This window comes from Macaca mulatta, chromosome 12 (genome assembly GCF_049350105.2).
Source record: "Macaca mulatta isolate MMU2019108-1 chromosome 12, T2T-MMU8v2.0, whole genome shotgun sequence".
In the NCBI taxonomy this organism is placed as follows: Eukaryota; Metazoa; Chordata; class Mammalia; order Primates; family Cercopithecidae; genus Macaca; species Macaca mulatta.
This window is the reverse complement of record NC_133417.1, coordinates 143,303,564-143,331,004: the sequence shown is the minus strand read 5'-3', so window position 1 is coordinate 143,331,004 and position 27,441 is coordinate 143,303,564. Positions and strand designations below refer to the sequence as shown.

Sequence of the window (27,441 nt, the reverse complement as noted above, 5' to 3'; positions counted from 1 at the left end):
CTGTATATAATTCTTTTATGTATTGCTGAATTCTATTTGTAGACATTTTGTTAAATATTTTTTGCATCAAAATTCATGATGATGTTGGGCTGTAAAGGATTTTTTTGTACTGTCTTTACCTGGTTTTAGTATCAGGATCTAGGTTCATAAAATGAACCGGGAAGTTGTCCTTCCTCTTTATTTTCTGGAAGAGACTGTATAGAAATGTTAATTCTTCTTTAAACAAAGAATTCTTCGATAGAATTCCCCCAGTGAAGCCACTGGGCCTGAAGACTTCTCTTTGTGGAGTTTTAAAGCTGTAAGTTCAATTTCCTAATGGTTATAGAGCTATTCAAATGACCTATTTTATATCAAGTGAGTTGTGGTAGTTTGTGCTTTTTGAGGAAGTGGTCAGTTTCATCTAAGTTGTCAACTTCCTATGTGTAGAGCTGTTTGTGTCATTCCCTTCTTATCCTTTTGATGGCTGCAGGGCCTGGAGTGATACTCCTTGTTTCATTCCTGATGTTATAACTTCTCTGTTTTTCTGGTTAGTCTTCATAGAGGTCTGTCCTGGGCTCAAGGAATCCTACCATCTATCTCAGCCTCCCAAGTAGCTGAGACTACAGGCCTGTGCCACCACATACAGCATTTTTCTTTTTGTAGAAACAAGATTTCAGCATGTTGCTCAGGCTGGTCTTGAACTCCTGGCCTCAAGCAATCTATGTGCCTTGGCCTCCCAAAGTGCTGGGATTAGAAATGTGAGCCACCACGCCCAGCTAATGGTTTTGTTTTGTTCTGTTTTTTTCCAGACGGAGTTTCACTCTTGTTGCCCAGGCTGGAGTGCAATGGTGCAATCTCGGCTCACCACAACCTCTGCCTCCCAGGTTCAAGTGATTCTCCTGCCTCAGCCTCCCTAGTAGCTGGGATTACAGGCATGTGCCACCACACCTGGCTCATTTTGTATTTTTTTTTTTTTTTGAGACTGAGTCTGGCTCTGTCGCCCAGGCTGGAGTGCAGTGGCCGGATCTCAGTTCACTGCAAGCTCCACCTCCCGGGTTTACGCCATTCTCCTGCCTCAGCCTCCCGAGTAGCTGGGACCACAGGCGCCCACCACCTCGCCCGGCTAGTTTTTTGTATTTTTTAGTAGAGACGGGGTTTCACCGTGTTAGCCAGGATGGTCTCGATCTCCTGACCTAGTGATCTGCCCGTCTCAGCCTCCCAAAGTGCTGGGATTACAGGCTTGAGCCACCGCGCCCAGCTCATTTTGTATTTTTAATAGAGACGGGGTTTCTCCATGTTGGTCAGACTGGTCTTGAACTCCTGACCTCAGGTGATCCGCCCGCCTTGACCTCCCAAAGTGCTGGGATAACAGGTGTTAGCCACCATGCCTGGCTAATACTGTCTTTTTATTTATTTATTTATTTATTTATTTGAGACGGAGTCTCGCTCTGTCACTCGGGCTGGAGTGCAGTGGCCGGATCTCAGCTCACTGCAAGCTCCGCCTCCTGGGTTTACGCCATTCTCCTGCCTCAGCCTCCGGAGTAGCTGGGACTACAGGCACCCGCCACCTCGCCCAGCTAGTTTTTTGTATTTTTTAGTAGAGACAGGGTTTCACCGTGTTAGCCAGGATGGTCTCAATCTCCTGACCTCGTGATCTGCCCGTCTCAGCCTCCCAAAGTGCTGGGATTACAGGCTTGAGCCACTGTGCCCGGCCTTTTTTTTAAAGAGACAGGCTCTTGCTCTGTTGCCCAGGCTGGAGTGCAATGGTGTGGTCATAGCTCACTGCAGCCTCGAACTTCTGGGCTTGAGTGATCCTCCTCGCTCAGCCTCCTGAGTAGCTGGGACTACAGGCACGCACTGCCATGTCGGCTAATTAAAAAAAAATTTTTTAGAGATGAGATCTTGCTATGTTGCCCAGGCTGGAGTGCAATGGCGTGATCATAGCTCACTGCAGCCTCGAATTTCTGGGCTCAAGTGATCCTCCCCCCTCAGCCTCCTGAGTAGCTGAGACCACAGGCATGCACTGCCATGTCGGCTGAATTTTTTTTAGAGATGAGATCTTGCTATGTTGCCCAGGCTGGTCCTGAACTCCTGTCCTCAAGCAATCCTCTTGCTTTGGCCTCCCAAAGCAGTGGGATTATAGGTGTGAGCCACCGTGCCAGCCTGTGTTGTCTTTTTCAAAGTTCTAGTGAAGCACAGACCTCATCTGCTTTTATGTTCCTTTACTTTGCCTTTCTATAATTATCTTAAATATGTCCTTTATGTACATTTTGAACCACAGGAGATACTGCTATGAGTTTTGCTTATGCTATCAAACATAATTCAGAAAACTCTAAAGGAGAAGGAAAGCCTATTCTATTTGGTGACAAATTCTTAGTTTTCCTTCATCTGAGAATATTCTGATTACTTCTTCATTCCTGAAAGATACATTCACTGGGTACAGGATTCCGGCTTGATGGTTTTCTTTGAGCACTTGAAGAAAAATAATTGTCCCCCTTTCTTCTGGTCTTTCTGGTTTCTGATGAGACCACTGTCATTCAAATTCTTTTTCCCTTATTGGTGAAATGTCATCTTTCTCTGACTGCTTTCAAGAATTCTCTCTTTCATTTTTAGAAGTCTAATCATATGTCTCTGGCATGGATTTCTCTGGGTTTATGCTATTTGGGGTTTGCTCAGTTTCTTGATTCTGTACGTTTATGTCTCTTGCCAAATTCAGGAAATTTTTTAGCCATTATTTCTTCAAGTACCTTTGCAGGCTGTTATCTTTCTCTGTTTCAGGGGATTTTAATGAAATGAATGTTGTATCATTTGTTATTGTCTCACAGGTCCCTGCAGCTCTATTTTAAATCCCATTATTTTTTTGAGACAGAGTCTCGCTCTGTTGCCCAGGCTGGAGTGCAGTGGTACGATCTCGGCTCACTGCAACCTCTGCCTCCCAGGTTCAAGGGATTCTCCTGCCTCAGCCTCCCATGTAGCTGGGACTACAGGCACGTGCCACCAAGACAGGCTATTTTTTTTTTTTTTTCAGTAGAGATGGGGTTTCACTGTGTTAGCCAGGATGGTCTCGATCTCCTGACCTCGTGATCTGCTCCCCTCGGCCTCCCCAAGTGCTGGGATTACAGGTGTGAGCCACCATGCCCGGCCGAAGCCCCACTCTCTTTCTTCTCTGTGGTCTGGATTTCTATTGTTCTGTCTTTCAGCTCACAGATTTCCTTCCCTGTCCTCTTATTTTTCTATTAAGCCCATCCACTGAGCTTTATATTTTGGCTACTGCAGTTCTTAGTTCTACAATTTCCAATTTTCATTTAGTTCTTTTATGTTGTCCTTCTCTTTGCTGACAGTTTGTTTCACTTGTTTCAAGTGTGTTCACAATTTCTCATTGAAGCATGTTTACTGTGTCTGCTGTAAAATATTTGTTAGATAATTTTAACGTCATCATCTTAGTGCAGGCATGTATTATTATTGTTCATTCAGTTTGAGACCTTTCTAATTCTTGGTATGATGAATGATTTTCACTTGAAACCTGGACATTTTTGCCTTACATTATGAGAATCTGGATCTTATTCAACCTTTCTGTTTTGGCTGGCATTTTCTGATGTTGCGCTGGCAGGAGAAGGGGTATGCCATTCATTACTGCCAACTGGAAGTAGAAGTCTAGGTTTCTTTTCTCTTTTCTTTTTTTTTTTTTTTGAGATGGAGTCTCTCTGTCACCCAGGCTGGAGTGCAGTGGCGCGATCTTGACTCACTGCAACCTCCGCCTCCTGGGTTCAAGTGATTCTCCTGCCTCAGCTTCCAAGTAGCTGGGACTACAGGCATGCACCACCACGCCTGGCTAATTTTTTGTACTTTTAGTAGAGATGGGGTTTCACCGTGTTAGCCAGGATGGTCTCGATCTCCTGACCTTGTGATCTGCCTGCCTTGACCTCCCAAAGTGCTGGGATCACAGGCATGAGCCACCGTGCCTAGCCTTTTTTTTTGAGACAGAGTCTTGCTCTGTCACCCAGGCTGGAGTACAGTGGTGCCATCTCGGCTCACTGCAACCTCAGCCTCCCAGGTTCAAGCAATTCTCCTGCCTCAGCTTCCCAAGTAGCTGGGATTACAGGCATGCGCCACCACACCTGGCTAATTTCCATATTTTTAGTAAAGACAAGGTTTCACCATCTTGGCCAGGCTGGTCTCAAACTCCTGACCCCAAGTGATCTGCCCACCTCGGCCTCCCAAAGTGCTGGGATTACAGGCATGAGCCTATGTCTGGTCAACGTCAAGATTTTTTACTTGGCTGATGTTGACACCCTATGGGAGGACACTCCCTGTGACTGACAGGTGTGGGTCCAAGATCCCTATATGGTCTCTGCTGACACTATGGTGGGGATGCCTAAGTCCTGGTTCTCTACTTGGCCTTCTTGACACCCCCGGGGGCGGTGTGGGATGCCTTGTTACAGCCTGTATTGGCGGAAGTCTGGGCTTCCCGCTCCATCTTTGCAGGCGTGGATAGGCGTGGCCGCACAATATCCTCTGTAGCATCTGGCTGGAGTAAAGCAGGTGTTGTCTACAAGTCTTCTGTCTTACTAGGCCATTCCTTTCCTGGTCCACTGACTAGAGAGGACAGGCTTTGGTTGGGGCAATTTGTGTCTGCCCTTACTGGCATTTCAGGTTTGCCAGCTTCTCCAGCACTAAGTGTGGGATATATAAGGTGAGAAGAAAACCTGGGAACTCACCTCACCTCCTCCACCTCCACCTCCACCTCCATCTCCACCTCCACCTCTATGCTGTTACTGTTTCTGCCTCTTGTTAACAAGTTTCTAACACAAGGTGTAGTGGGGACAACAACTAATTTCCCAGTTCATGTCACTGTACCTAGAGGGGACACAGGAGCTATCAGAAAGGAGACCAGGGTGCTTCTGTGTGGCCCCGAAGTTAAAACAGCAGCAGGCCTCAGCCATGAAGGGTCCAACAGTTATCTCTTCAGTGGGCTGGGCCAAAATTACAAGGGGAATTGGATGCGTTGGAGCAGTTAAAAGAAACAGAGATTTCCTTCATTGCTTTCAATCATTCCCAAAGAGACCGCAGGTCCTGTAAGTCCTAGGTGTGAAATCAGTCAGTGGAGTCAGTTCTGACAGCAGCAGTGTGGACACTGCTACAGAGCCTCCACGAGACAGAGAAATGGCGCCATGTTTCTTTACAATGTCACTGCTCTACAAATGACACGGTCAGTAGGTCAGAGACCTTGTTAACTTTCTGCCTTACCCTGGCCTGAAATTCCGTTCTTGTCCACCTCCAAACAGCATAGGGTAGAGAGGGGTAAATTCACCAAGTCCTCGTACATAAAGTGCGCCAATCCTGGGACCATAAAACTGGAAGGAAAAGTTGGTCATTTATTCAACAAGAACTTTCCAAGGACCTACTCTGTAGACACGCTAAGTGCCTAGAGGCACACAGGAGAAATGCTCTGCGATGCACAGTGCTTCCTTGGGGCGCCTCTGAGGGTCACCCCTTTTGACATGCAGAGTCACAAAAGCCTTCTGGGCAGGGTGGAACCCCAACCTAGGAGGCAGCGCAGGTGCTAGACTCTCGTGCCCAGCTCTGTGGCAGGCAGCTCTCCCTCGCACATCATGTGATAGAATTTGTACAAGGATCTCAAATCATATGGATCACGGTTTAAAAAAAAAAGAGAAAGAGAATGCATAAATAGAGAGGAGTTGGAACCAGCAGTTGGCCGCGGCCTTTCCTGCAAATGATTCCACGTTTCCAACTGACACAATGCAGAACTCTGGAGTGCCAAAGTGTCAGGCCACCACAGATACTCCTTTGGAAACCAGCTGAGGACTGTGCTTCAAAATTGAGTACTAAAAATATCTCAGGCCCTGGTAAGCTGTCAGAAAGATGTGCACAATTTTCAGAAGGGTCTTCACTGTTAACTCTTTCCCCCATACTCCCACCTTAAAGATAGCTGGTAAGTTTTTGTTGAGGAGCCGCATCTGAAATCACATTAGAGAAAGCAACAATTTCCTGTCCCCACATCTTCTACCCCACGCCCTCTGCATATGCTCTGTCCGCTGCAGACACTTGCTGCCTGGCTGAACCCCCTGCCTTACTTCCCTGAGATCTCGACGTCTCCTCCCCTAGCTTGGTCCACCGCCCCACCCTGCCCTATGTGGGTTGGGCACCCCCATCATCCCTGCCATGGCATTCAACTTGGCCTGCTGGCCATGTGGGGCTCCTCTCTTAAAGTTCCTGAGGACAGGGATCCCATGTTGCTCCTCGCAGTGCCCCCAAGGCCTGGCTCACAGCGGGCAGTGAGGCTTACGGACCGAGCAGTGAACAGCCACCTGCGCAGCAGACTCTGCCCACAGAGGGAGGAGGCCTCTGCAGACATACCTTGTGGCCCACGATGGTAAGGAAGTCCACGCCCAGGTCCTCCACATCCACGCGCTGCTTCCCCAAGGCCTGTGCAGCATCTGTGTGCATGAGGATGGGAGGCAGCCCAGCTGCCACCCGTTCCTGGTTCAGGGCTTTAATGCGCTGACTGATTTCAGGAACAGGCTGACGGGGAAAGGAAACAGTTGAGTATGTTGCTCCGATTTGATGAAAACTGAATGACAGAAATCAGGAGTAGTGAGCACAGGCCAAATGTTATCAAAGTGAACAGAGAAATGGGAGAAGCCAGAGCTGGGAAACCTGAAACGCCATGAGTCTAAGCCGCTGTTCTTCCCCATGAGCTCTCCCTAAAGAGAAACAAAGGCTGACTCACCATGACAACGCCGGTCTCATTGTTGGCCAGCATGATGGTCACAAGGCGTGTGGTCGGGCGGACAGCTGCGAGGATGTCATCCACCTCTGCCTGCCCGCTCACCTTGGACACAGGGACAAAGGTGACCGCTGAGAAACAAACATGGGTACCGAACTAAGTTGCACAAATTGATTCCTCTCAAAATTGTATTCCAACAGACCTTAACAAAACAGTTTTCTACAATTATAAAAGTAAATTGTTGTCCAAGTTCAGAAGACTATAAAGAAGAATATAAGCCGCCCATCATCATTCGCCCAGCGTCACTGTCGGGTGCTTCAATGTGAACGCGTCTTTAACGTGGCTGCAGTGGGTGGATCTATGTGCCTTTCTGCTTCTACAGGGACCGAAGGGGAAGTGGCAACAGGGACACAGGCTCTTGCTTTAGGGGAGGGTCCTAGCACACAGCACTTCACTGCCATGTGCTCGGCACCCAGCCAGTGCTGATGAAGCCACTCCTACGCGCCAGGCGTTGCCCCAGGCACTGACAGTCTCACTACTGCGGATGGAAAATGAGCAGAGGAGACGACCTTATTTAGCTTTAGTCCTTTGAGTTTAAAATGGTGAAAAACAAATGTATCCACTGCCCGCTCAGGGTCCTACTGAAATGAAAGAGAAAACAGCCACTTCTCCAAATAAGAATCAAATCAAAACACCAACAAAGGGTATCTGGCCGGGCACAGTGGCTCACTTTGGGAGGCCGAGGTGAGCGGACTGCTTGAGCCCAGGGGTTCAAGACCAGCCTGGGCAACATAGGGTAATCATGCCACTGCACTCCAGCCTGGGTGACACAGTAACGCACTGTCTCAAATAAAAGGGGGAGCGGTGAGTTATGTGGACTAGGAATTTTGAGGAGTCCCTAAAATGTAGCAAGATGATGGCATTAAATTAACAGTGAAGAGAATACTTAAAGGCAAATCTGAAAGGATCCAGTGGCCATGCAAGTTCAGGTTGGACAGCGGGAAGCGCAGGGCAGGGGCCAGCTACCGAGGCCGGCAGAGGACAGTGTCCCAATGTCCGAGCACTCCCTGCTCCTGTACACCAAGTCAGCAGCAGAGGCACTGACCTCAGACTGAGACAGCGCCACACGCCCAGAGGGGAACAACAGGCACAAGGCAGGCTCCTTGTCTGGGGGAACGATCTAGAAAATGGGGAAGAGCTTGAGGCATCTGCTAGGGGACTCAGAGGAGCAAAGCAAAAGCAGCTCTGTCCAGGGAAGTCACAGAGAAAAGTGGGCGGGGTCGCTGCCACTACCTTATGCAGCGCCCACTGTGGGCCCTCCCTTCCTGGGAGACACCTCCTGGGGAAACGCATTGAGAGTTGCAGATGAGCCCTCCCTAGCCCCTACATCAAACAACGAAATGCTTCCTCCATCCACAGGAACAATCCAGGATCCCCAAGTCCAAGGAAAAACCAGGATGAACAGGTAAATGACTGATTCTAGATCACACAGAAGCAATCCCAGGAACAGGAAAACTGAAATAATTTTAACTGGTATCTTCAGTGTGTGGAAAAGCAGGAAAAAAGGCAAGCGATAAAAACTGCCTGCAACTGTACTTAAAGAGATAAAGTATGATGACAGTGGCTCATTACACAGAGAGTCCTCAAGATAACCAAGAGAGAAATTATGAAAAAGAACCAAAAGGAAATCGTGGAGTTGGAAAGTACAACCGATATGAAAAGTTCACTGGAGGGGCTCAAGAGTTTGTTGGAACTGGCAGAAAATACATTTACTCAACATGAAGGTAGATTTACAGATTATGAAATCCAAATATAAGAGAGGAAAAACATGAGAAAGATAAACAGAGCCTCAGAGAAATGTGGGACACCATAAGGCACCAAATATGGAAAACAGGAGTAGCAGAAGGGCAGGAGCAAGAGAAAGGGGCAGAAAATGTCTCTGAAAAATAACGGCTGAAAATGTCTCAAATATGATGGAAAACATTAATCTACATACCCAAGAGGCTAAATGAATTCCAGGTAGGATAAAACACAAAGACATTCACTCCCAGACACATGATAATAAAAATCTTGAAAGCCAAAGACAGAGAAAGTATCTTGAAATCCGCACAAGAGATTCTGTCTCAAAAAAATAAAGGGAAAAAAGGGCAGTGTAACTGTATATTGCTTCTCTCAACTGATTTAAAAGCAACTGTATAAAGTGACATGTATATAATTATTTTGTTAGGGCTATAACACAGTATTTCATGAGAACAGCACAAAGGAGGTAGGAGACAGCAGAATTGTCTATTAAGGAAAAGACACCAGATGATAATTCAGATCCATGGAACAAATGAAGATAATGTGAAAAGGCAACTAAGAAGGTTACTCGAACAAAATCTATAAACATACACTTGTTCTTTCTTCCCTTAGCTTCCTTAAAAGACATTAAATTGGCCACGTGCAGTGGCTCATGCCTGTAAGCACTTTGGGAGGCCAAGGCAGGAGGATCACTTGAACCCAGGAGTTCAAGACCAGTCTGGGCAACGTCAGGACACTTTATCTGCACAAAAAATAAAAAATCAGCTGGGTGTGATGGGATATGCCTGTAGTCCCAGCTACCAGGGCAGCTGAGGTGGAAGGATCACTTGAGCCTGGGAAGTTGAGGCTGTAGTGAGTTGTGATCGTGACACCAAACTCCAGCCTGGGTGACAGGGTGGAATCTTGTCGAAAAGAAAAGAGAGGAAAGAGGGGAGGGGAGGGGAGGGGAGGGGAGGGAAAAGGCAGGAAATTAACTAAAATGATATTTGTGGCTGGGTGCAGTGGCTCATGCCTGTAATCCCAGCATCTTGGGAGGCCAAGGTGGGCAGATCACTTTAGGCCAGGAGTTCAAGATCAGCCTGTCCAACCTGGAAAAACCCTGTTTCTACTAAAAATACAAAAATTAGATGGACCTGATTGTACATGCCTGTAATCTCAGCTGCTTGGGAGGCTGAGGCATGAGAATCACTTGAACCTGGGAGGTGGAGGTTGCAGTGAGCCAAGATTGCACCACTGCACTCCAGCTTGGGTGACAGACCAAGACTGTCTCAAAAAAAAAAAAAAGATATTTGTAACAATGCACTGTTGAGTTTGTAACATATATAGATGTAACACCGGTAACAATAAAAGCACAAAAAAGAAGAAGGAACAGAACTGTATAGGAGTAACATTTCTACGTCTTTCTGGAATTAAGTTAGTATAAATCTGAAGTAAATACTGATAAGTTTATACGTATATAGTAAGCCCTTGATAACTACTAAGGAAATAATTTAAAAAGTGAAAAAAGCACTAATGAATTTCGATGTTAAACTAGAAAATATTGGTTAATGCAAAAGAAAACAGTAAAGGGGGAAAAGAAAACAAAAAATATATGAGACATCTAGAAAACAAAAAGTAAAAATATAGGTGGTAATCCAACTATGTCAATAGTAACATTACGTGTGAATGATTAAACAATCTAATATAAAGGCAGAGGTTGTCAGACTAGATTTAAAAAGAACTGGCCAGGTGCGGTGGCTCGCGCCTATAATCCCAGCACTTAGGGAGGCCAAGGCTGATGGATCACCTGAGATCAGTTCAAGGTCTGCCTGGCCAACATGGTGAAACCCCGTCTCTACCAAAAATACAAAAATTAGCCAGCCATGATGGTGGGTGCCTGTAGTCCCAGCTACTCGGGAGGCTGAGGCAGGAGAATGGCTTGAACCCAGGAGGCGGAGCTTGCAGTGAGCTGAGATCATGCCACTGCACTCTATAGCCTGGACGACAGAGTGAGACTCTGTAAAAAACAAAACAAAACAAAACAAGAAAAGAATCTACAGGGGACCCATGTGTCCTGCTCAGGGCTCTTGGGGTGGGCCTAGTTAACCTTCCCCAAAGGTGACTTTTCCCTTTTCGTATTATTCACATCAAAGATAAGTCTTAGATACTGTGTGATGTTCAAGCAGTTTATTCTGGCAGCGCTCTTACAAGATAGCTAGCAGGAGCAGGCAGGTGGCAACGGTCAGATACATTCAGGTATCATGACTGCCTGACCCGGAGGGTCTCTGTCCGGAGAGCATTCTCAGAGTTTCAGGGATTCTTCCCCGTTCTTATCTTGTATTTAGTCCAGGTCAGTTACCAGGTTTCTCTTCCATAAGGGAGTTAAGCTATTTTGGTAAGGGTAAGCTTTGTATTTATGGTTTATGAGAGTTCCATCTATGCTGAGGTGGTCTTACCTCCTGGAAATTCCCCAGCCAGGGCTGGAAATCCCTAGGCCATGTTGCGTCATACTGCTAATTGACACGCAGTGTCAGCCCTGCAAGACGTTTGCATGGGCCTATGGCTATCATTAATCTTAAAGCCACAATATGTCTCTTACACTGTATTACAACATGTCAGATTTAAAGACATATACGGATTAAAAGTAAAAGGATGGAAAAAGATATTTATGCTAGCAGCAACCATAAGACAGTTGGAATGACTATACTTACATAAAATAAAAGGGACTTAAAAAAAGTTACTAGAGATAAAGATGGACATTTTATAATGATAAAAGAACCAGTTCATCCATAATACATAACAAATATAAATGTATACGCACCTAACAATAGAGCACCAAAATACATGAAGCAAAAGCTGACAGGTTTGCAGGGAGAAACTGATTAATAGTGTGATCAACTATTAATCAGACCACCAATTAATAATAGCAGGATCATTCAAAATCACATTTTCAATAATGGATACAACAACTAGCCAGAATTTTAACAAGGGAACAGGGAACAGAAGACTTGAATAACACTATAAATTAAGTAGACCTAATAGACATCTACAAGACACTCCACCCAACAACAGCAGAACATACATTATCCTTCAGTGCACTTGACATATACTCTCGGATAGACTATATGGCTAGGCTACAAAATAAAAAAAAATAAAGAATTTAAATCAAAGTATTTTCTAGCTCTTAAGGAAGAAAATTAGAAATCACTAGCAGAAAAAAAATCTTAGAAATTAAAAAAACATATGGAAATTAAACAATACACTCTTAAATATCTAATGGGTCATAGAAAAAAATCACAAGGGACACTAGAAAATATTTTCTGAGATGAATGAAGATGAAGACACAACACACTAAAACATGTGGAATGTAGTTAAAGCAGTGCTTAGAGGGAAATTTATATCTGTAAATGCCTACATTAAAAAAGAAGGTCCAGGCGTGGTGGCTCACACCTGTAATCCCAGCACTTTGGGAGGCCAAGGTGGGTGGGTCACTTAAGGTCAGGAGTTTGAGACAAGCCCAGCCAACATGGCAAAACCCTGTCTCTACTAAAAATACAAAAATTAGCTGGATGCGGTAGTACACACACCTGTAATCCCAGTTACTTGGGAGACTGAGGCACGAGAATTGATTGCTCAAGTCTGGGAGGTGGAGGTTGCAGTAAGCTGAGATTGCGTCACTGCACTTCAGCCTGAGCAGTAAGACTCTGTCTCAAAAAAAAAATTTTTTTTTCAAATCATAACTAAGACACCTTAAGACACTGGAAAAAAGGAACAAATCAAACCTAAAACAAGTAGAAAGAACCTATTTATGCCTAGTGTTCCATTATTGGAACGCTAAGCTTGTGGGAGTTATTTATATCCTACTGCTCAAGGTTATTGCCAAGGTCTGATTTTTCACACACAAAAAAACTTGCAACCTCCGGCATAAATGGGTTAATAAAGATTGGTGTAGAAATTAATAAAATAGAGACTACAAAAATAACACAGGAAAATCAAAAGTTAGTTCTTTAAAGAGTTTAAAAAAGATAAATCTTTAATTAAATTGATCAAGAGAAAAAAAAGAATAAAATTACTAAATTGATCAAGAGAAAAAAAAAAGAATAAAATGAAAGGGATATATAAATCTTACAGAAATAAAAAAGCATTACCAGAGACTACTATAAACAATGGTATGCCAATAAAATTAGGTAACGAATGAAATGCACAAATTCCTAGAAGGACACAAACAACTGAAAATGACTCAAAAGAGATACAGCCTGTACAGACCTATAAAAAGTAAAGAGACTGAATCAGCAACTTGAAAATTCTCCACAGAGAGAAGCCCAGGCCCAGATGTTGTCATTGGCAAACTCTCAAATATTTAAAGATGAATGAAAACCAAGTCTTCACAAACCCTTCCAAAAAACAGAAGAGGAGGGAACACTCCCCATGATTTATACGGGGCAAGTTTCACCCTGACACTAAACTAGACAAAGACACCACAAGGAAACTACAGACTAATACCTCTTATGAATACTGACAGAAAAATCTTCAGCAAAATAATAGTGAACTAAATCTAAAAACATATGAAAAGGATTAAATGGTTTAACACCCAAAAATTAGTTAGGGTAATACAACATTACAAACCGAATAAAGAACAAAAACCCACATGATCATCTCAATAAATGCAGAAAAAGCATTTAACAAAATCCAATACCCTTTTCATGATAAAAACACCCAACAAACCAAGCACAGAAGGGAACTTCCTCACCCTGATAAAGGCCATCTAAAAACCCACAGCTAACAGTATATGAAATTATGAAAGAATGAATGCTTTCCCTTACAATCAGCAGTAAGATAAGGATATCCACTTTGGCCACTTCTACTCAACATTGTATGGAGATCCTAGCCAAGGCAATCAGACAAGAAAATAAAATTAAAGAAATACAAGTTGGACAACAAGAAGTAAAACTATCTCTAGTTGTAGATGATAGGACCCTCTATATAGAAAATCCTAAGGAATCCATTAAAAAACTTATTGAAACTAACAATTAGGCTGGGCATGGTGGCTCACGCCTGTAACCCCAACACTTTGAGAAGCCAAGGTTTGGGTGATCACCTGAGGTCAGGAGTTCGAGACCAGCCTGACCAACATGGTGAAACCCCGTCTCTACTAAAAATAACAAAATAAATAAGCTGGGCATGGTGGTACATGCCGTAATCCCAGCTACTTAGGAGGCTGAGGCAGGAGAATTGCTTGAATCCAGAAGGCGGAGGTTGCAGGAGCCAAGATTATTCCATTGCACTCCAGCATGGGCAACAAGAGTGAAACTCTGTCTCAAAAAAAAAAAAAAAAAAAAAAAGACTAACAATTAGAACTAATAAATACAGCAAGGTTGCAGAATACAAGAGTAACATACAAAATCAACTGTACAGTTGACCCTTGAACAATGTGAGGGTTGGGGCGTGGCGCAACTCATGCAGTTGAAAATACGTGTCTAACTTTTGACTCCCCTAAAACTTTTTATTTTTATTTTTTGAGATGGAGTCTTGCTCTGTCGCTCAGGCTGGTGCGTGGTGGCACCATCTCAGCTCACTACAGCCTCTGCCTCCTGGGTTCAAGTGATTCTCCTGCTTCAGCCTCCCAAGTAGCTGGGATTAAAGGTATGTGCCACCATGCCCAGTTAATTTTGTATTTTTAGTAGATGGGGTTTTGCCATGTTGGCCAAGCTGCTCTTGAACTCCTGACCTCAAGTGATCCGTATCCCCTTGGCTTTCCAAATTGCTGGGATTACAGGTGTGAGCCACCACACCTGGCCAGCTCCTCGCAAACTTAACCAACAAATAGCCTACTATTGACTAGAAGCCTAAATGATAACATAAGCACTTGATTAACACATATTTTGTATATTATATATTATATGCTGTACCCCATCCTGGGCAAGAGAGTGACACCCTGTCTCAGAAAGAAAGAAAGAGTAATGTGTGGTCTTGCTATATTGCATACTAGCTCGAGATAATTAGTATATATCCTTTAAGTAAATTTCAGGTAGCTAATAGGATTTTCGTAATGTAATATGTAAAGTAACCTGCTTTGCATTGTTATTTCCATAAAGGTTTCCCCATCATTTTTGCCCTGGAATCATTCCTTTTAATCCCTAATTGATAGATATTTAAGGGCTTTCAGGTTTTCATATAGATTACACAAGAAAGCTCAGGCTGAGAAGAAAATCTGTTTCAAGGACAGTGTTGATTAATGGGCTGCCTCAGTTTTACAAGTTAATGGTCTACACCTGGTGAACATGTCACTCCCTTTTGGGACGTCCTATGGCAGGAAAACTGAGAGGTGGCTCTGTCTGTGCTGTGTGACAGCCACAGAGCCACTGCTCCTGCAGCGAGCCTCCTCCTCCCCGCGGGCCCCTGCGCCTCCTGCTGCACCTGGGCCCCACCTCGCTCCGCTTTTCCGCACACAGCGGGAGGCCTTGCCTCATGGGTGCTGAGATCAGGTGCGGCAGCTCGCTTATTCCAGGCTTCACACCTGAAGTTTAGGGCTATCTGATCCTTTCCCTTCATGGGAGAGGAGAGTGGGAGCTGAGATTTTATGATGAAAACCAAATAATGACAAGCTTCATTTGCCCATTTGCAGGCGTACTATTTAAAGGTTAAATATTTCTTATATGCAAGTTTCAAATATCACTCAGTTTACACAAATGGCTAGTTCTACATATTCATTCTGGATGTTTTTCCTAAGGGAAGGTTTGGACACACTGGCTGACGCCCTCGTGGCAGCTGGTCTCTGCACTGAGAGGGGCAGCCAGGGAGCCCAGCGCAGTGAGGGGCATCTATTCACCAAGGCGCCAGGGCCTGGCTCCCCATCAGAACCGGGGAGTTACAGTGAGTGGCACATTGAATCCACATCTCCGCAGTGGATCCCGGGCTCTGCCTGCAGGCCGCTCCCCGCCTCACAGCTGGAGCCCAGCAGGCTGGCCCCAGGGCCACCCTGCACCCACTCACCTGCCACTTGTTCTTCCGCCAGGTGCTCCAGGGGCAGCCGGATGGAGTCGTGTTCCACCAAGGAAGTAATGAAATGGGGCTTGGCCCCCTCCACTGGACTGTGGTGCCCACCCGCGTGTCCCTTTGAGGTCTGGTTTGCGTGGAAATGTTTCACCACAGAATGGATTACTAAATTATTTGACTGCAGAGATACAGCAAAAAAAGCATTTACAAAAACTGTGCTGAGGTAAGGGTTAGAGCAACAATTTCTGTTACTTAATTTCTTTTGTGGCTAATATCAAAAAAGCTTCAAAGAAATTCAGCTTCCTGGGTTGGACCTTTTGAAAGATTTGGGGTTTTCCAACATTCAAAAACTTGAGATTCATTTCCAGTCAATCATGTCTATTTTATTGTTAAGCAATATTATTAATTTTTAAGAATTCATATAAATGGGCCGGGCGCGGTGGCTCAAGCCTGTAATCCCAGCACTTTGGGAGGCCGAGACGGGCGGATCATGAGGTCAGGAGATCGAGACCATCCTGGCTAACACGGTGAAACCCCGTCTCTACTAAAAAATACAAAAAACTAGCCGGGCGAAGTGGCGGGTGCCTGTAGTCCCAGCTACTCGGGAGGCTGAGGCAGGAGAATGGCGTGAACCCGAGAGGAGGAGCTTGCAGTGAGCTGAGATCCGGCCACTGCACTCCAGCCTGGGTGACAGAGCAAGACTCCGTCTCAAAAAAAAAAAAAAAAAAAAAAAAAAAAAAGAATTCATATAAATGTATTGGTATAAGTGCAGTTTTGTTATATGCATAGAATATTATGAATTTTTAAATTTTATAAATCTGCCATAAAGAGTATTTTGTCCAGCCACCCACTACTGGTGGGAGTATAAATTGGTACAATCTCTACTGTGGGCCATCTGTCACATCTACCAAATGAGCCCCGTGACCCAGCAAGTCCAGTTCTTGGACTTTTTCCTACAGCTACACTCACAGTGAAACCAAATAGTGTGTATAAAGGTTATTTATTAACATTAAGTGCAGCACTGTTTCTTACAGCAAAACCTTGGAAAGCCCTTAAATATCTATCAATTAGGGATTAAAAGGAATGATTCCAGGGCAAAAATGATGGGGAAACCTTTATGGAAATAACAATGCAAAGCAGGTTACTTTACATATTACATTACGAAAATCCTATTAGCTACCTGAAATTTACTTAAAGGATATATACTAATTATCTCGAGCTAGTATGCAATATAGCAAGACCACACATTACTCTTTCTTTCTTTCTGAGACAGGGTGTCACTCTCTTGCCCAGGATGGGGTACAGCAGCGTGATCATAGCTCACTGCAGCCTTGAATTCCTGGGTTCAAATGATTCTCCCACCTCAGCTTCCCTACTAGCTGGGACTACAGGTGTCACCACCACACCCAGCTAATTTTTTTTTCTTTGTAGATATGGACTCTCCCTATGTTGCCCAGGCAGGTCTCAAACTCCTAGGTTCAACCAACTCTCCTGCCTTGGCCTCCCAAAGTACTGGGATTACAGGCATGAGCCACCACACCTGGCCTACTCTTTCTTTAAATGAAAATGTAGCAAAAGGGAATCACTTTCTGTGTATTTTATTATAACTTGTAGCTAAAAGAACGTGAGCGTGTTCAGAAGCTTTACCTCAGTGCCCCCGGAAGTGAAGATTATATCTTGAGGTTTCCCCCCTATCATCTTCGCGAGGCTTTCCCGGGCTGCATTTATAGTATCCTTGGCCTTTCTTCCTTGAGGGACCAAAAAGGAAATTCGTTAACATTGCTTCACCAAGCCCTATCAACGCTTCTAAAAGGACAACCAAATACAAAGGAGTAAGACATCTGCGTGGGCCGTTCTAAGAAAAACCTGCCCCCTTAATGTGAGCACAGCAAAACACTACAACCTAGACACAACCTGGCAAAGGGGCGGCCGTGAGACAGCAGCGAACCAGTGACCAAACTGAGAGTTATTAACTCCATGAGACCCAGAAACAAGTACGGGAGGTTGGCTAAGAACCTGGATGTCCCACAAGATGTGGCTTTCTTCTTACCAGTTGCTGCGGGGGGAAGCTGTGGCCATCTGCCTTGCTTCCCATTCAAGAAGAGTGGAGAATGAAAGGATGGAATGAGTTGCAAACAACAAAAATAAGCAAAAACAGAACTCATGACTCCTCAACACAAAGTCCAGTGCCATATCTCATTCTGCATGTCGCCCACGGTGTACCTGGGCTGCGAAGGTTACTGTCTCAGGGACACACCTGCTTTCAAACAGGGCTATGCATCCGGCCATCACCCAGTTTCACTGGCTAGAAGGAAAACACAGGAACCATGCTTGCTGGGGCAAAGAAAGAAAGGCTCTGGCATGGGAATTCTGAAAGTTTCAGTGACCATCCTTACTGTACACACCAGGAGTCCCCAAACTTTTTTGACCATTCAGTCTTGTTTAAAAAAAAAAAAAAATTGAACAGGCACCACTAAAACATATACTATTACAAAACATCATAAAAAAGAGAAACATAAAAAGCTGAGGTAAAATAAATACACAAAGTAATTCTGCCGCTCCTTAACGCTACTGTATAGATGTCAGTTTTAGTAGCAGTTTCCTAAACACCTAAGGCCTATGGTGTTTAGGAAAACTCCAGCATTTTACTTGGTGACACTAAAAGTTACCGTAATAAACTGTCACCCTCACTCTCAGCCTTCCCTCTCTCAGGGATAATGGTTTGGCTGTGTCCCCACCCAAATCTCATCTTGAATTGTAGCTCCCATAATTCCCACGTGTCATCAGAGCGGCCCGGGGGGAGGTAACTGAATCACGGCAGCAGGTCTTTCCCATGCTGTTCTCATGACAGTCATTAAGTCTCAGGAAATCTGATGGTTTTATGAAGGGGAGCTCCCCTGCACACGCCCTCTTGTCTGCTGCCATGTAAGGTGTGACTTTGCTCCTCTTTCGCCTTCCTCCGTGGTTGTGAGGCCTCCCCAGCCATGGGAAACTGTGAGTCCATTAACCCTCTTTCCTTTATAAATTACCGAGTCTCAGGTAGGTCTTTATTAGCAGCATGAGAACAGACTAATACACTGAGGAAATGGCAACTCCATCCCTCAGCAGCCCAGGGCAAAAGCACGGGCTCTTTCTCTTTTCTTTCCCCACCAATTAATCCACCAGCAAATGCTGTAGGCTCTGTGTTCAAAAGACATTCCGGCCGGGCGCGGTGGCTCACGCCTGTAATCCCAGCACTTTGGGAGGCCGAGGCGGGCGGATCACAAGGTCAGGAGATCGAGACCACAGTGAAACCCCGTCCTACTAAAAATACAAAAAATTAGCCGGGCGAGGTGGCAGGCGCCTGTAGTCCCAGCTACTCGGGAGGCTGAGGCAGGAGAATGGCGTGGACCCGGGAGGCGGAGCTTGCAGTGAGCCGAGATCACGCCACTGCACTCCAGCCTGGGTGACAGAGCCAGACTCCGTCTCAAAAAAAAAAAAAAAAAAGACATTCCGAACCTGACTCCGCCTCTCCACCGCCCAGCCACCAACCAAGCCAAGGCCACTGCTGTGATGTTCTCCTAGCAGGCCCCCACCAGGGTCCATTCTCCACATAGTGGACAAGGTAATGCCTCAAAAACCCAAACACATTCTGGGCACCGTGCTTCATCCCTCCCCAGCAGGGTGCTGAGTACACAGTTGATGCTCAGTCAGTCAGGGCCGCTTACGTCAGCGGTTTCCAAAACCCCAAGGCCCTCTCACGAGCTCCACAAAGTCAAAACTGTTTTCATGATGATACTAAAAGATCAGCTGCCTTGTTGACGCTCCTTTTCTCACAGGTATACAGTGAAGCTTCCAGAGGCTTCTGTCGCTATGACGACGTAGTGACTTCAGTGGGCTGGACAGGGAGGTCTGAGCACTGGCTATCTTCCAGCAACAGGCTGTAAAGAGACCTCCACACGCACAACAGGGCCACGCTCACGAGGTTTCTTCTGTTTTGCCGAAGATAGTTTATTTTTCACAAACATTCATGAACGCTGAGCTTATTTTCAGGTTTTTTTTTTTTTTTTTTTTGCTATTATAAGCAAGACTGTGATAAATATCTTAGGTATGTAAAATCTTTCCCCACATCCTCAACATTTTCCTTAAAATAAATTTCCCTCTTCTTCGTCGGCAAAGCCTGAGTCCTGTTGTCTCACCTTCCTCCCATACAGCATGAGCTTCACCACTCGCTCCACCTTCTCTACCAACTACCGGTCCCTGGGCTCTGTCCAGGCGCCCAGCTATGGCGCCCGGCCGGTCAGCAGCGCGGCCAGTGTCTATGCAGGCGCTGGGGGTTCTGGTTCCCGGATCTCCGTGTCCCGCTCCACCAGCTTCCGGGGCGGCATGGGGTCCGGGGGCCTGGCCTCAGGGATGGCCGGGGGTCTGGCAGGAATGGGCGGCATCCAGAACGAGAAGGAGACCATGCAAAGCCTGAACGACCGCCTGGCCTCTTACCTGGACAGAGTGAGGAGCCTGGAGACCGAGAACCGGAGGCTGGAGAGCAAAATCCGGGAGCACTTGGAGAAGAAGGGACCCCAGGTCAGAGACTGGAGCCATTACTTCAAGATCATCGAGGACCTGAGGGTTCAGATCTTCGCAAATACTGTGGACAATGCCCGCATCGTTCTGCAGATTGACAAGGCCCGTCTTGCTGCTGATGACTTTAGAGTCAAGTATGAGACAGAGCTGGCCATGCGCCAGTCTGTGGAGAATGACATCCATGGGCTCCGCAAGGTCATTGATGACACCAACGTCACTCGACTGCAGCTGGAGACAGAGATCGAGGCTCTCGAGGAGGAGCTGCTCTTCATGAAGAAGAACCATGAAGAGGAAGTAAAAGGCCTACAAGCCCAGATTGCCAGCTCTGGGTTGACCGTGGAGGTAGATGCCCCCAAATCTCAGGACCTCGCCAAGATCATGGTAGACATCTGGGCCCAATATGACGAGCTGGCTCGGAAGAACCGAGAGGAGCTAGACAAGTACTGGTCTCAGCAGATTGAGGAGAGCACCACAGTGGTCACCACACAGTCCGCCGAGGTTGGAGCTGCTGAGACGACGCTCACAGAGCTGAGACGTACATTCCAGTCCTTGCAGATCGACCTGGACTCCATGAGAAATCTGAAGGCCAGCTTGGAGAACAGCCTGAGGGAGGTGGAGGCCCGCTACGCCCTACAGATGGAGCAGCTCAATGGGATCCTGCTGCACCTGGAGTCAGAGCTGGCACAGACCCGGACAGAGGGACAGCGACAGGCCCAGGAGTATGAGGCCCTGCTGAACATCAAGGTCAAGCTGGAAGCTGAGATCGCCACCGACCGCTGCCTGCTGGAAGATGGCGAGGAATTCAATCTTGGTGATGCCTTGGACAGCAGCAACTCCACGCAAACCATCCAAAAGACCACCACCTGCCGGATAGTGGATGGCAAAGTGGTGTCTGAGACCAACGACACCAAAGTTCTGAGGCATTAAGCCAGCAGAAGCAGGGTACCCTTTGGGGAGCAGGAGGCCAATAAAAAGTTCAGAGTTCAAAAAAAAATAAACAAATAAAAATAAATTTCCCTCAAAGACTTTAGATAATAATATTTAGGCCGGGCGTGGTGGCTCACATCTGTAATCCCAGCACTGTGGGAGGCCGAGGTGGGTGGATCACGAGGTCAGGAGTTCAAGACTAGCCTGGCCAATATGGTGAAACCCCGTCTCTACTAAAAATACAAAAATTAGCCGGGCATGGTGGCGCGTGCCTCTAGTCCCAGCTACTTGGGAGGCTGAGGCAGAAGAATCGCTTGAACCCAGGAGGCGGACGTTGCAGTGACCCGAGACCTGAGATAGTGCCACTGCACTCCAGCCTGGGTGAGAGCAAGACTCAGTCTCAAAATAATAATAATATTTAAATATTATTAAATAATGTTTAAATAATAATACTGTGAAAATAATTAAACCACTCTATAAATTGATTTTTTTTCTTTTGCATTTCTATCTGAGTAGCAACAGAAAGTAAACTGCAACACTTCTGAGTTTATGGTTCTTAATTCATGGAAACAAAGGCTGTCAAGGAAACCTAAAAGCCACTGCCAGGCTTCATTCAGGTCCAGAACATGATTTCTCTGTGAGAGCGATTCCTAGACTTTTTCATGAGACAATGCCTGTCATTGGCATTTAGTTATTCTCCGTATTTTCAAGTTTAATATGTCAGAAAGTTCAATTTTACTAAAGGAGAGACTGGATACAAGGCAATGTGCAGAAGATTAGCCAGAATAGACCAACAAATAAGCCAACAAATAAGTTAATGAATGACTAGTATCTAAGCTGAGGGCTTTGTTATTAAGTTGCTGTGAAACTTAACAGCAACTGAATATGAGAACATATTAAACCTGTAAAGTTGTACACAAGTGTTACTAAACCATATGGCCTGGCAATATTCTGTTTGAAGTTATTTTAGTTCATCATAATCCACAGTTAACATAGTTTATCTTAATTATCCCTAATAAACATTAAATAAGAAAGGTAAGACTTGAGTTTGCTCATCTATCTGAAAAACAGAATGTAACTCTGCCATATAACTGACTTGAAGCAAATTATTCTCCAAAACCTCCAATTTAATGCTCTACATTACAATAAGAATAAATTGGAAACATATAAGAATATTTATAACTGATTAATGAAAAAGTAATTTTCGGCCGGGCACGGTGGCTCAAGCCTGTAATCCCAGCACTTTGGGAGGCCGAGACGGGTGGATCACGAGGTCAGGAGATTGAGACCATCCTGGCTAACACGGTGAAACCCCGTCTCTACTAAAAAATACAAAAAACTAGCCGGGCGAGGTGGCGGGCGCCTGTAGTCCCAGCTACTCGGGAGGCTGAGGCAGGAGAATGGCGTAAACCCGGGAGGCGGAGCTTGCAGTGAGCCGAGATCGCGCCACTGCACTCCAGCCTGGGTGACAGAGCCAGACTCCGTCTCAAAAAAAAAAAAAAAAAGAAAAAGTAATTTTCATTTTTTAAAAGGGCCAGGATTGTACGTTATCCTGATGACCTAAAAGACATATTTTGCGAATTCTGTAAGGATTGACTTAGCTAGATCTGTGCAGTGCTCAACAGGCACTGACAGCCACTGCAAGGAACTCTCAGTGGACACCTTTCTCATCGGGGAAAGGGTGACAGGACAGCATGTTAAAGATTAAACATTAAAGGTTAAAGACTACCGTAGCAGCAAGGCTCAGCTTATAAATTGGGACTTCTCAGAAAAGAAACAATCAAAAATTACAGCTAAAGATTTGCAGCTAACAGAAATCTATTCAAAACAAAGCCATCACATGTGGGTGTGCAATTTCTCTAAGAGCGTCCCATCCCCATTATCTCCCATCTGTGAACATGTGCATCTTCTAGAATTACCTGCTGGATACAGGCTGCTGGGATTGCCCCAGGCTTCCCACATGGCCTCGGTCATGGCCTGGATAACTTCTGGCTCCAGGGGAGTGGTTGCATTATAGTCCATATAAACTTTCCTGAAGGAAAGAAAGCAAAGACACCCCTTAAGGAAAAGGAGACAGCACATGGGAAATACGGCTGCTCTGTGTCTATCCCATCAGCAGGAGCAAATAATGTCAAGGGCACGGCGGTCTCCTGCATAAGCACTGCAGACACCCACAAGCTGCACTTGGGAATATCCAGGATCTGCACTACTTGTGGAAAACGTATGCACAATTTCTAATAATCTAGTTTTTGCCAATTTCTTTTATAATTGATAGGACTTGGATTTTCATTTAGGTTTTCAAAATTTCTTTCTAGCAAGGCACAGTGGATCGTGCCTGTAGTCCCAGCCACGGGGGAGGCTGAGGCGGAATGAACTCTTCAGGCCAGAAGTTTGAGGCAGTGAGCTATGATGGCGCCTATGAATAGCCACTGCACTCCAGCCTGGGCAACACAGCCAGATCCTGCCTCTAATAACAAACACTCTTTCTACCCCTTGGTAGGGCCCAGATTACCCATCTGACAGCTATGAAGGGCAGATCGTTGGCCTCTTTCTTATGGAAGGAGGGGAACAGCTGCATATTCCCAAGGGAACTTTCCTGTTTGCTGTTTTAACTTCATCAGAGTTTCGCCTTATTTCCCCATACCCGTTTTTGCGATGGCCTGTGGGGTTCGTGGTGACCTGGGCTTCTCCCTGGGGCAGGTGAACTTTGGCCCCAGACCTTGCACTTTCCGTTTCTTTGCCCAGAAAAACTACATGCCCTGCCTCCACCTTACTTTTTTAGATCTTTGTTCCAACTTAGTCCTCTTGTGACCCCCTGCCCCGCAGCTCTGTTTAAAACTACAGCCGGCTGGGCACAGTGGCTCACGCCTATAATCCTAGCACTTTGGGAGGTCAAGGCAGGTGGATCACTTGAGGTTAGGAGTTTGAGACCAGCCTGGCCCACATGGTGAAACTCCATCTGTACTAAAAATGCAAAAATTAGCCCTACTAGGGAGGCTGGGGCAGGAAAATCGCTTGAACCTGGGAGGTGGAGGTTGCTGTGAGCCGAGATCACGCCACTGCCTGGGCAACGGAGTGAGACTCTGTCTCAAACAAACAAACCCACAAAACTGCAGCCACCTATGTCCCTCCCTCCCCAGCCTCCAGGTCCCATTCTCTCCTTCCTTTCCAGGCAGCAGCAGCATCTGACACACTAGACTTGTTCCCTTACTGTCCACCTTCATAGACTGACAGAAGTATGGCTCCACGGGCACAGGGGCTCTGTTTTCCTCACCGCCCTGTCACCAATGCGGAAGCCCATGGGTGCCACACAGCAGGGGCCTGATTTTTATAAGATGACAAAATAAATGCCACAGAAAGTAGATTCCCTGAAAGATCCCTCACTAAGTAAAATTTATCTGTATAAGTTTTTACTAATATCCAAAATCTTTGAAAGCCTTTAGAAACATGTGTAGTAGTCCTGCCTGATATTAATTTACCTAGTTTTAAAATAAACAGCGCTTATACCAATCCACATGAAACCCCAGATACAATGACTAACTACGGCTGTTAAGACACAGAGTGTGGACAGAATGTGCATTAGTTGTAATGAAGCATCTTTTCTGTTCAAAATCACTCAATAGGCTGGGCGCTGTGGCTTGTGCCTGTAATCCCAGCACTTTGGGAGGCCAAGGCGGGCCGATCACCTGAGGTCAGGAGTTCAAGGTCAGCCTGGCCAACATGGCAAAACCCCATCTCTACTAAAAATACAATAAAATTAGCCAGATGTGGTGGCACATGCCTGTAATCCCAGCTACTTGGGAGGCTGAGACAGGAGAATCGCTTGAACCCGGGCAGTGGATGTTGCAGTAAGCCGAGACTGCGCCTCTGCACTCCATCCTGGGTGACAGAGTGAGACTCCATCTCAATAAAAAAAAAAAAAATCACTCAATAGGTACAAGGCTTTGACAAGTTTGACTTGCCGTCCTTTACCACTCTGGTACTAGTATTAATGTCAGGCCTCTGAGCCCAAGCTAAACCACCATATCCCCAGTGACCTGCATGGATACATCCAGACTGCCTGAAGCAACTGAAGATCCATAGAAGTGAAAAGTCTTAACTGATGACATTCCACCATTGTGATTTGTTTCTACCCCACCCTAACTGATCAATGTTCTTTATAATCTCCCCCACCCTTAAGAAGTTTCTTTGTAATTCTCCCCACCCTTGAGAACTTTGTGGATCCAACCCTCGCCCCCAAAACATTGCTCTTAACTCCACCGCCTATCCCAAAACCTATAAGAACTCATGATAATCCCACCACCCTTGCTGACTCCTTTTTCAGACTCAGCCCACCTGCACCCAGGTGAAATAAACAGCCTTGTTGCTCACACAAAGCCTTTTTGGTGGTCTCTTCACACAGACCCGTGAGACATTAATAGTCTCAGGAAACCCCCAGCCCGGCTTGACTTTGCATGTGTCCTTAAGTCTGTTTCTCTTTCCTATAAATAAGCATCCAAAGGACCTTAGTCTAGCTAGTGTTTGTTGGGCGACTATAGCTCTTCAATCTGCTGCTGGGCTAAACAAATCTATGGCTCGAATTTCAGATTAATACTTTACACATTCCTTTGCTTCATTATTTGCTGCTTCCTTAAAATGCTATCAGTATTGGATGAGCAGGCTCAACTTTATTAGTTTCTTAACCAAAAACTAAAAAGTCTTGGGAATCTCGCTCCACTGATTCCATAGGGGATATTTTCCCAGATCCCTTCACTTTGTTCCAACCAAAGTAGAATGCCAAATGTGTGTGCTTTAGGCCTGGACCCCTCATATTCTAAGCATGGGTAGCTAATGAGCTCACAAAAAGGAAAAAGAGGGGTCTGGAAAAGAAGACACACAGGCCGGGCACACACGCCGGGTGCGGTGGCTCACGCCTGTAATCTCAGCACTTTGGGAGGCCGAGACGGGCGGATCACGAGGTCAGGAGATCAAGACCATCCTGGCTAACACGGTGAAACTCTGTCTCTACTAAAAAATGCCAAAAATTAGTCGGGCGTGGTGGCGGGCACCTGTAGTCGCAGCTACTCGGGAGGCTGAGGCAGGAGAATGGCTGAACCCGGGAGGCGGAGCTTGCAGTGAGCCGAGATCGCGCCACTGCACTCCAGCATGGGCAACAGGGCGAGACTCCGTCTCAAAAAAAAAAAAAAAAAAAAAAAAAAAAAAAAGAGAGAGAGAGAAGACACACAGACCGGAAAATGCATACCCCTGCCTCCCGCCCTTCTCGGACTTAACAAGTGTGGACACCACGTGCTCCGGGTCTCCGCGCTTCTCAGCGGTGGCCATCCCCAGTTTCCTGCAGCTGGGCCAGTAGCCTGGGAGAATACTTAATTCCCTTTCACCTGTCCCGGTGCAACAGCTTCCTACCAATGCATCCGTTTCTGGGGGCACACCACATCTCCCTCCTAGACGGTTACAAGATCCCCAACTGGCTTCCCGGCTCCCTCCCGTCCCAGGCCTACCCGCGCTCCTACTTTCTAGGAAACAGCCAGAAGGACTCCTTCAAAACACTTAAATTGCATCGCTGCGTGATCAACCTCCGAGGCCCCATAAGGCTCCGAATGAACCCCTAAGTTCTTCCCGGGTCAGGGGCTCCGCCGGGTCACCTCCGACAAGTCCCCTGCCCTTCGCATCTGCTGTGCCCTCTTCCTGGCAGGCTCTGCTACCCCAGAACCTGTAAACCTCACCCCTGGAAGTCACTCGAGTTTCGGCCCCAAAGTCACCTCTCCGTGGCCCCTTCCCGGGCCACAGCTCGCACCTGCTCCTCCTCGAAGCTCGCATCCCTGACTTAGACCGACCTCGAGGACAACCCCGCGCGGGACGCCCCACGCGAGAGCGGCCACAGGCCGGCAGCGCCCTCCGTCCTCCCGCGCGGGACACGCCGGCCGCCTCCCCGGCCCTCCCCTGACGGCGCGCACCTCTCCGGCGAGTTGTGTTTTCCGCAGCCGCTGGGCTGACTCGCCGCGGGTGCGGGCGCATCCCTCCCCGGCGCCACTGCCGCCTCCATCCCAGCCCCACGGTTACCGGGGCTCCAGCCTTCTTCCCGCGGAGCGCTACAAGTCCCGAGCGCTGGGCAGGAGGCGGGGCCGCGACGCCCGGACGCGCCCGGATTGGCTGAGCGAAGCGCCCCCAGCCAATCCGCCCGCTTCACAAGGCCGCAGAGCGCCCAGTGGGAGGCGGGGCTGCGCGGGGGTCAGGTAAAGGATTGGGGCGGGGCCTAGCGCGTCACAGAGCTTCCCGGGAACTTGGCGCAAATCCCCGCAACTTCACTTCCGGGGGAGCCTCGTGACCTTCGCTCTCTGGGGCAGGGCCGCTATCGGGCTGCGGCCGGCTAGTCGGCGTAAGAGCAGGCTAGGCCCGAGCTGGACCTGAGAAGCCGAGGCGGCTGTGCTGTCTTGCGCGTGCCCCCCTCTGGC

The 27,441-nt window shown here is 46.6% G+C and overlaps 1 protein-coding gene and 1 pseudogene across 4 annotated transcripts in view; one reads left to right on the top strand and one right to left on the bottom strand.

Annotated features, from left to right (window-relative positions):
- SCLY (selenocysteine lyase) overlaps positions 1-27,086 on the bottom strand; it is a 39,575-nt gene extending 12,489 nt beyond the window's left edge. For 2 of the 3 annotated variants that reach the window (XM_015111463.3, XM_015111462.3), the window contains exons 1-7: positions 26,944-27,086; positions 22,909-23,021; positions 17,150-17,250; positions 15,500-15,680; positions 6,731-6,858; positions 6,358-6,522; positions 5,227-5,333 (exon numbers count right to left, since the gene is read on the bottom strand). In XM_015111463.3, the coding sequence (XP_014966949.2) occupies positions 5,227-5,333; positions 6,358-6,522; positions 6,731-6,858; positions 15,500-15,680; positions 17,150-17,250; positions 22,909-23,021; positions 26,944-27,032 (884 nt within the window). In that variant the 5' untranslated portion in view covers positions 27,033-27,086. The remainder of the gene's footprint in view (positions 1-5,226; positions 5,334-6,357; positions 6,523-6,730; positions 6,859-15,499; positions 15,681-17,149; positions 17,251-22,908; positions 23,022-26,943) is intronic. The other variant, XM_077958007.1, reaches the window with a different exon arrangement.
- On the top strand, positions 19,521-21,395 carry LOC144333537 (keratin, type I cytoskeletal 18 pseudogene; annotated as a pseudogene). Its single transcript, XR_013402257.1, has one exon. The product of XR_013402257.1 is annotated as a keratin, type I cytoskeletal 18 pseudogene (transcript).
- Positions 27,087-27,441: the final 355 nt, after the last annotated feature.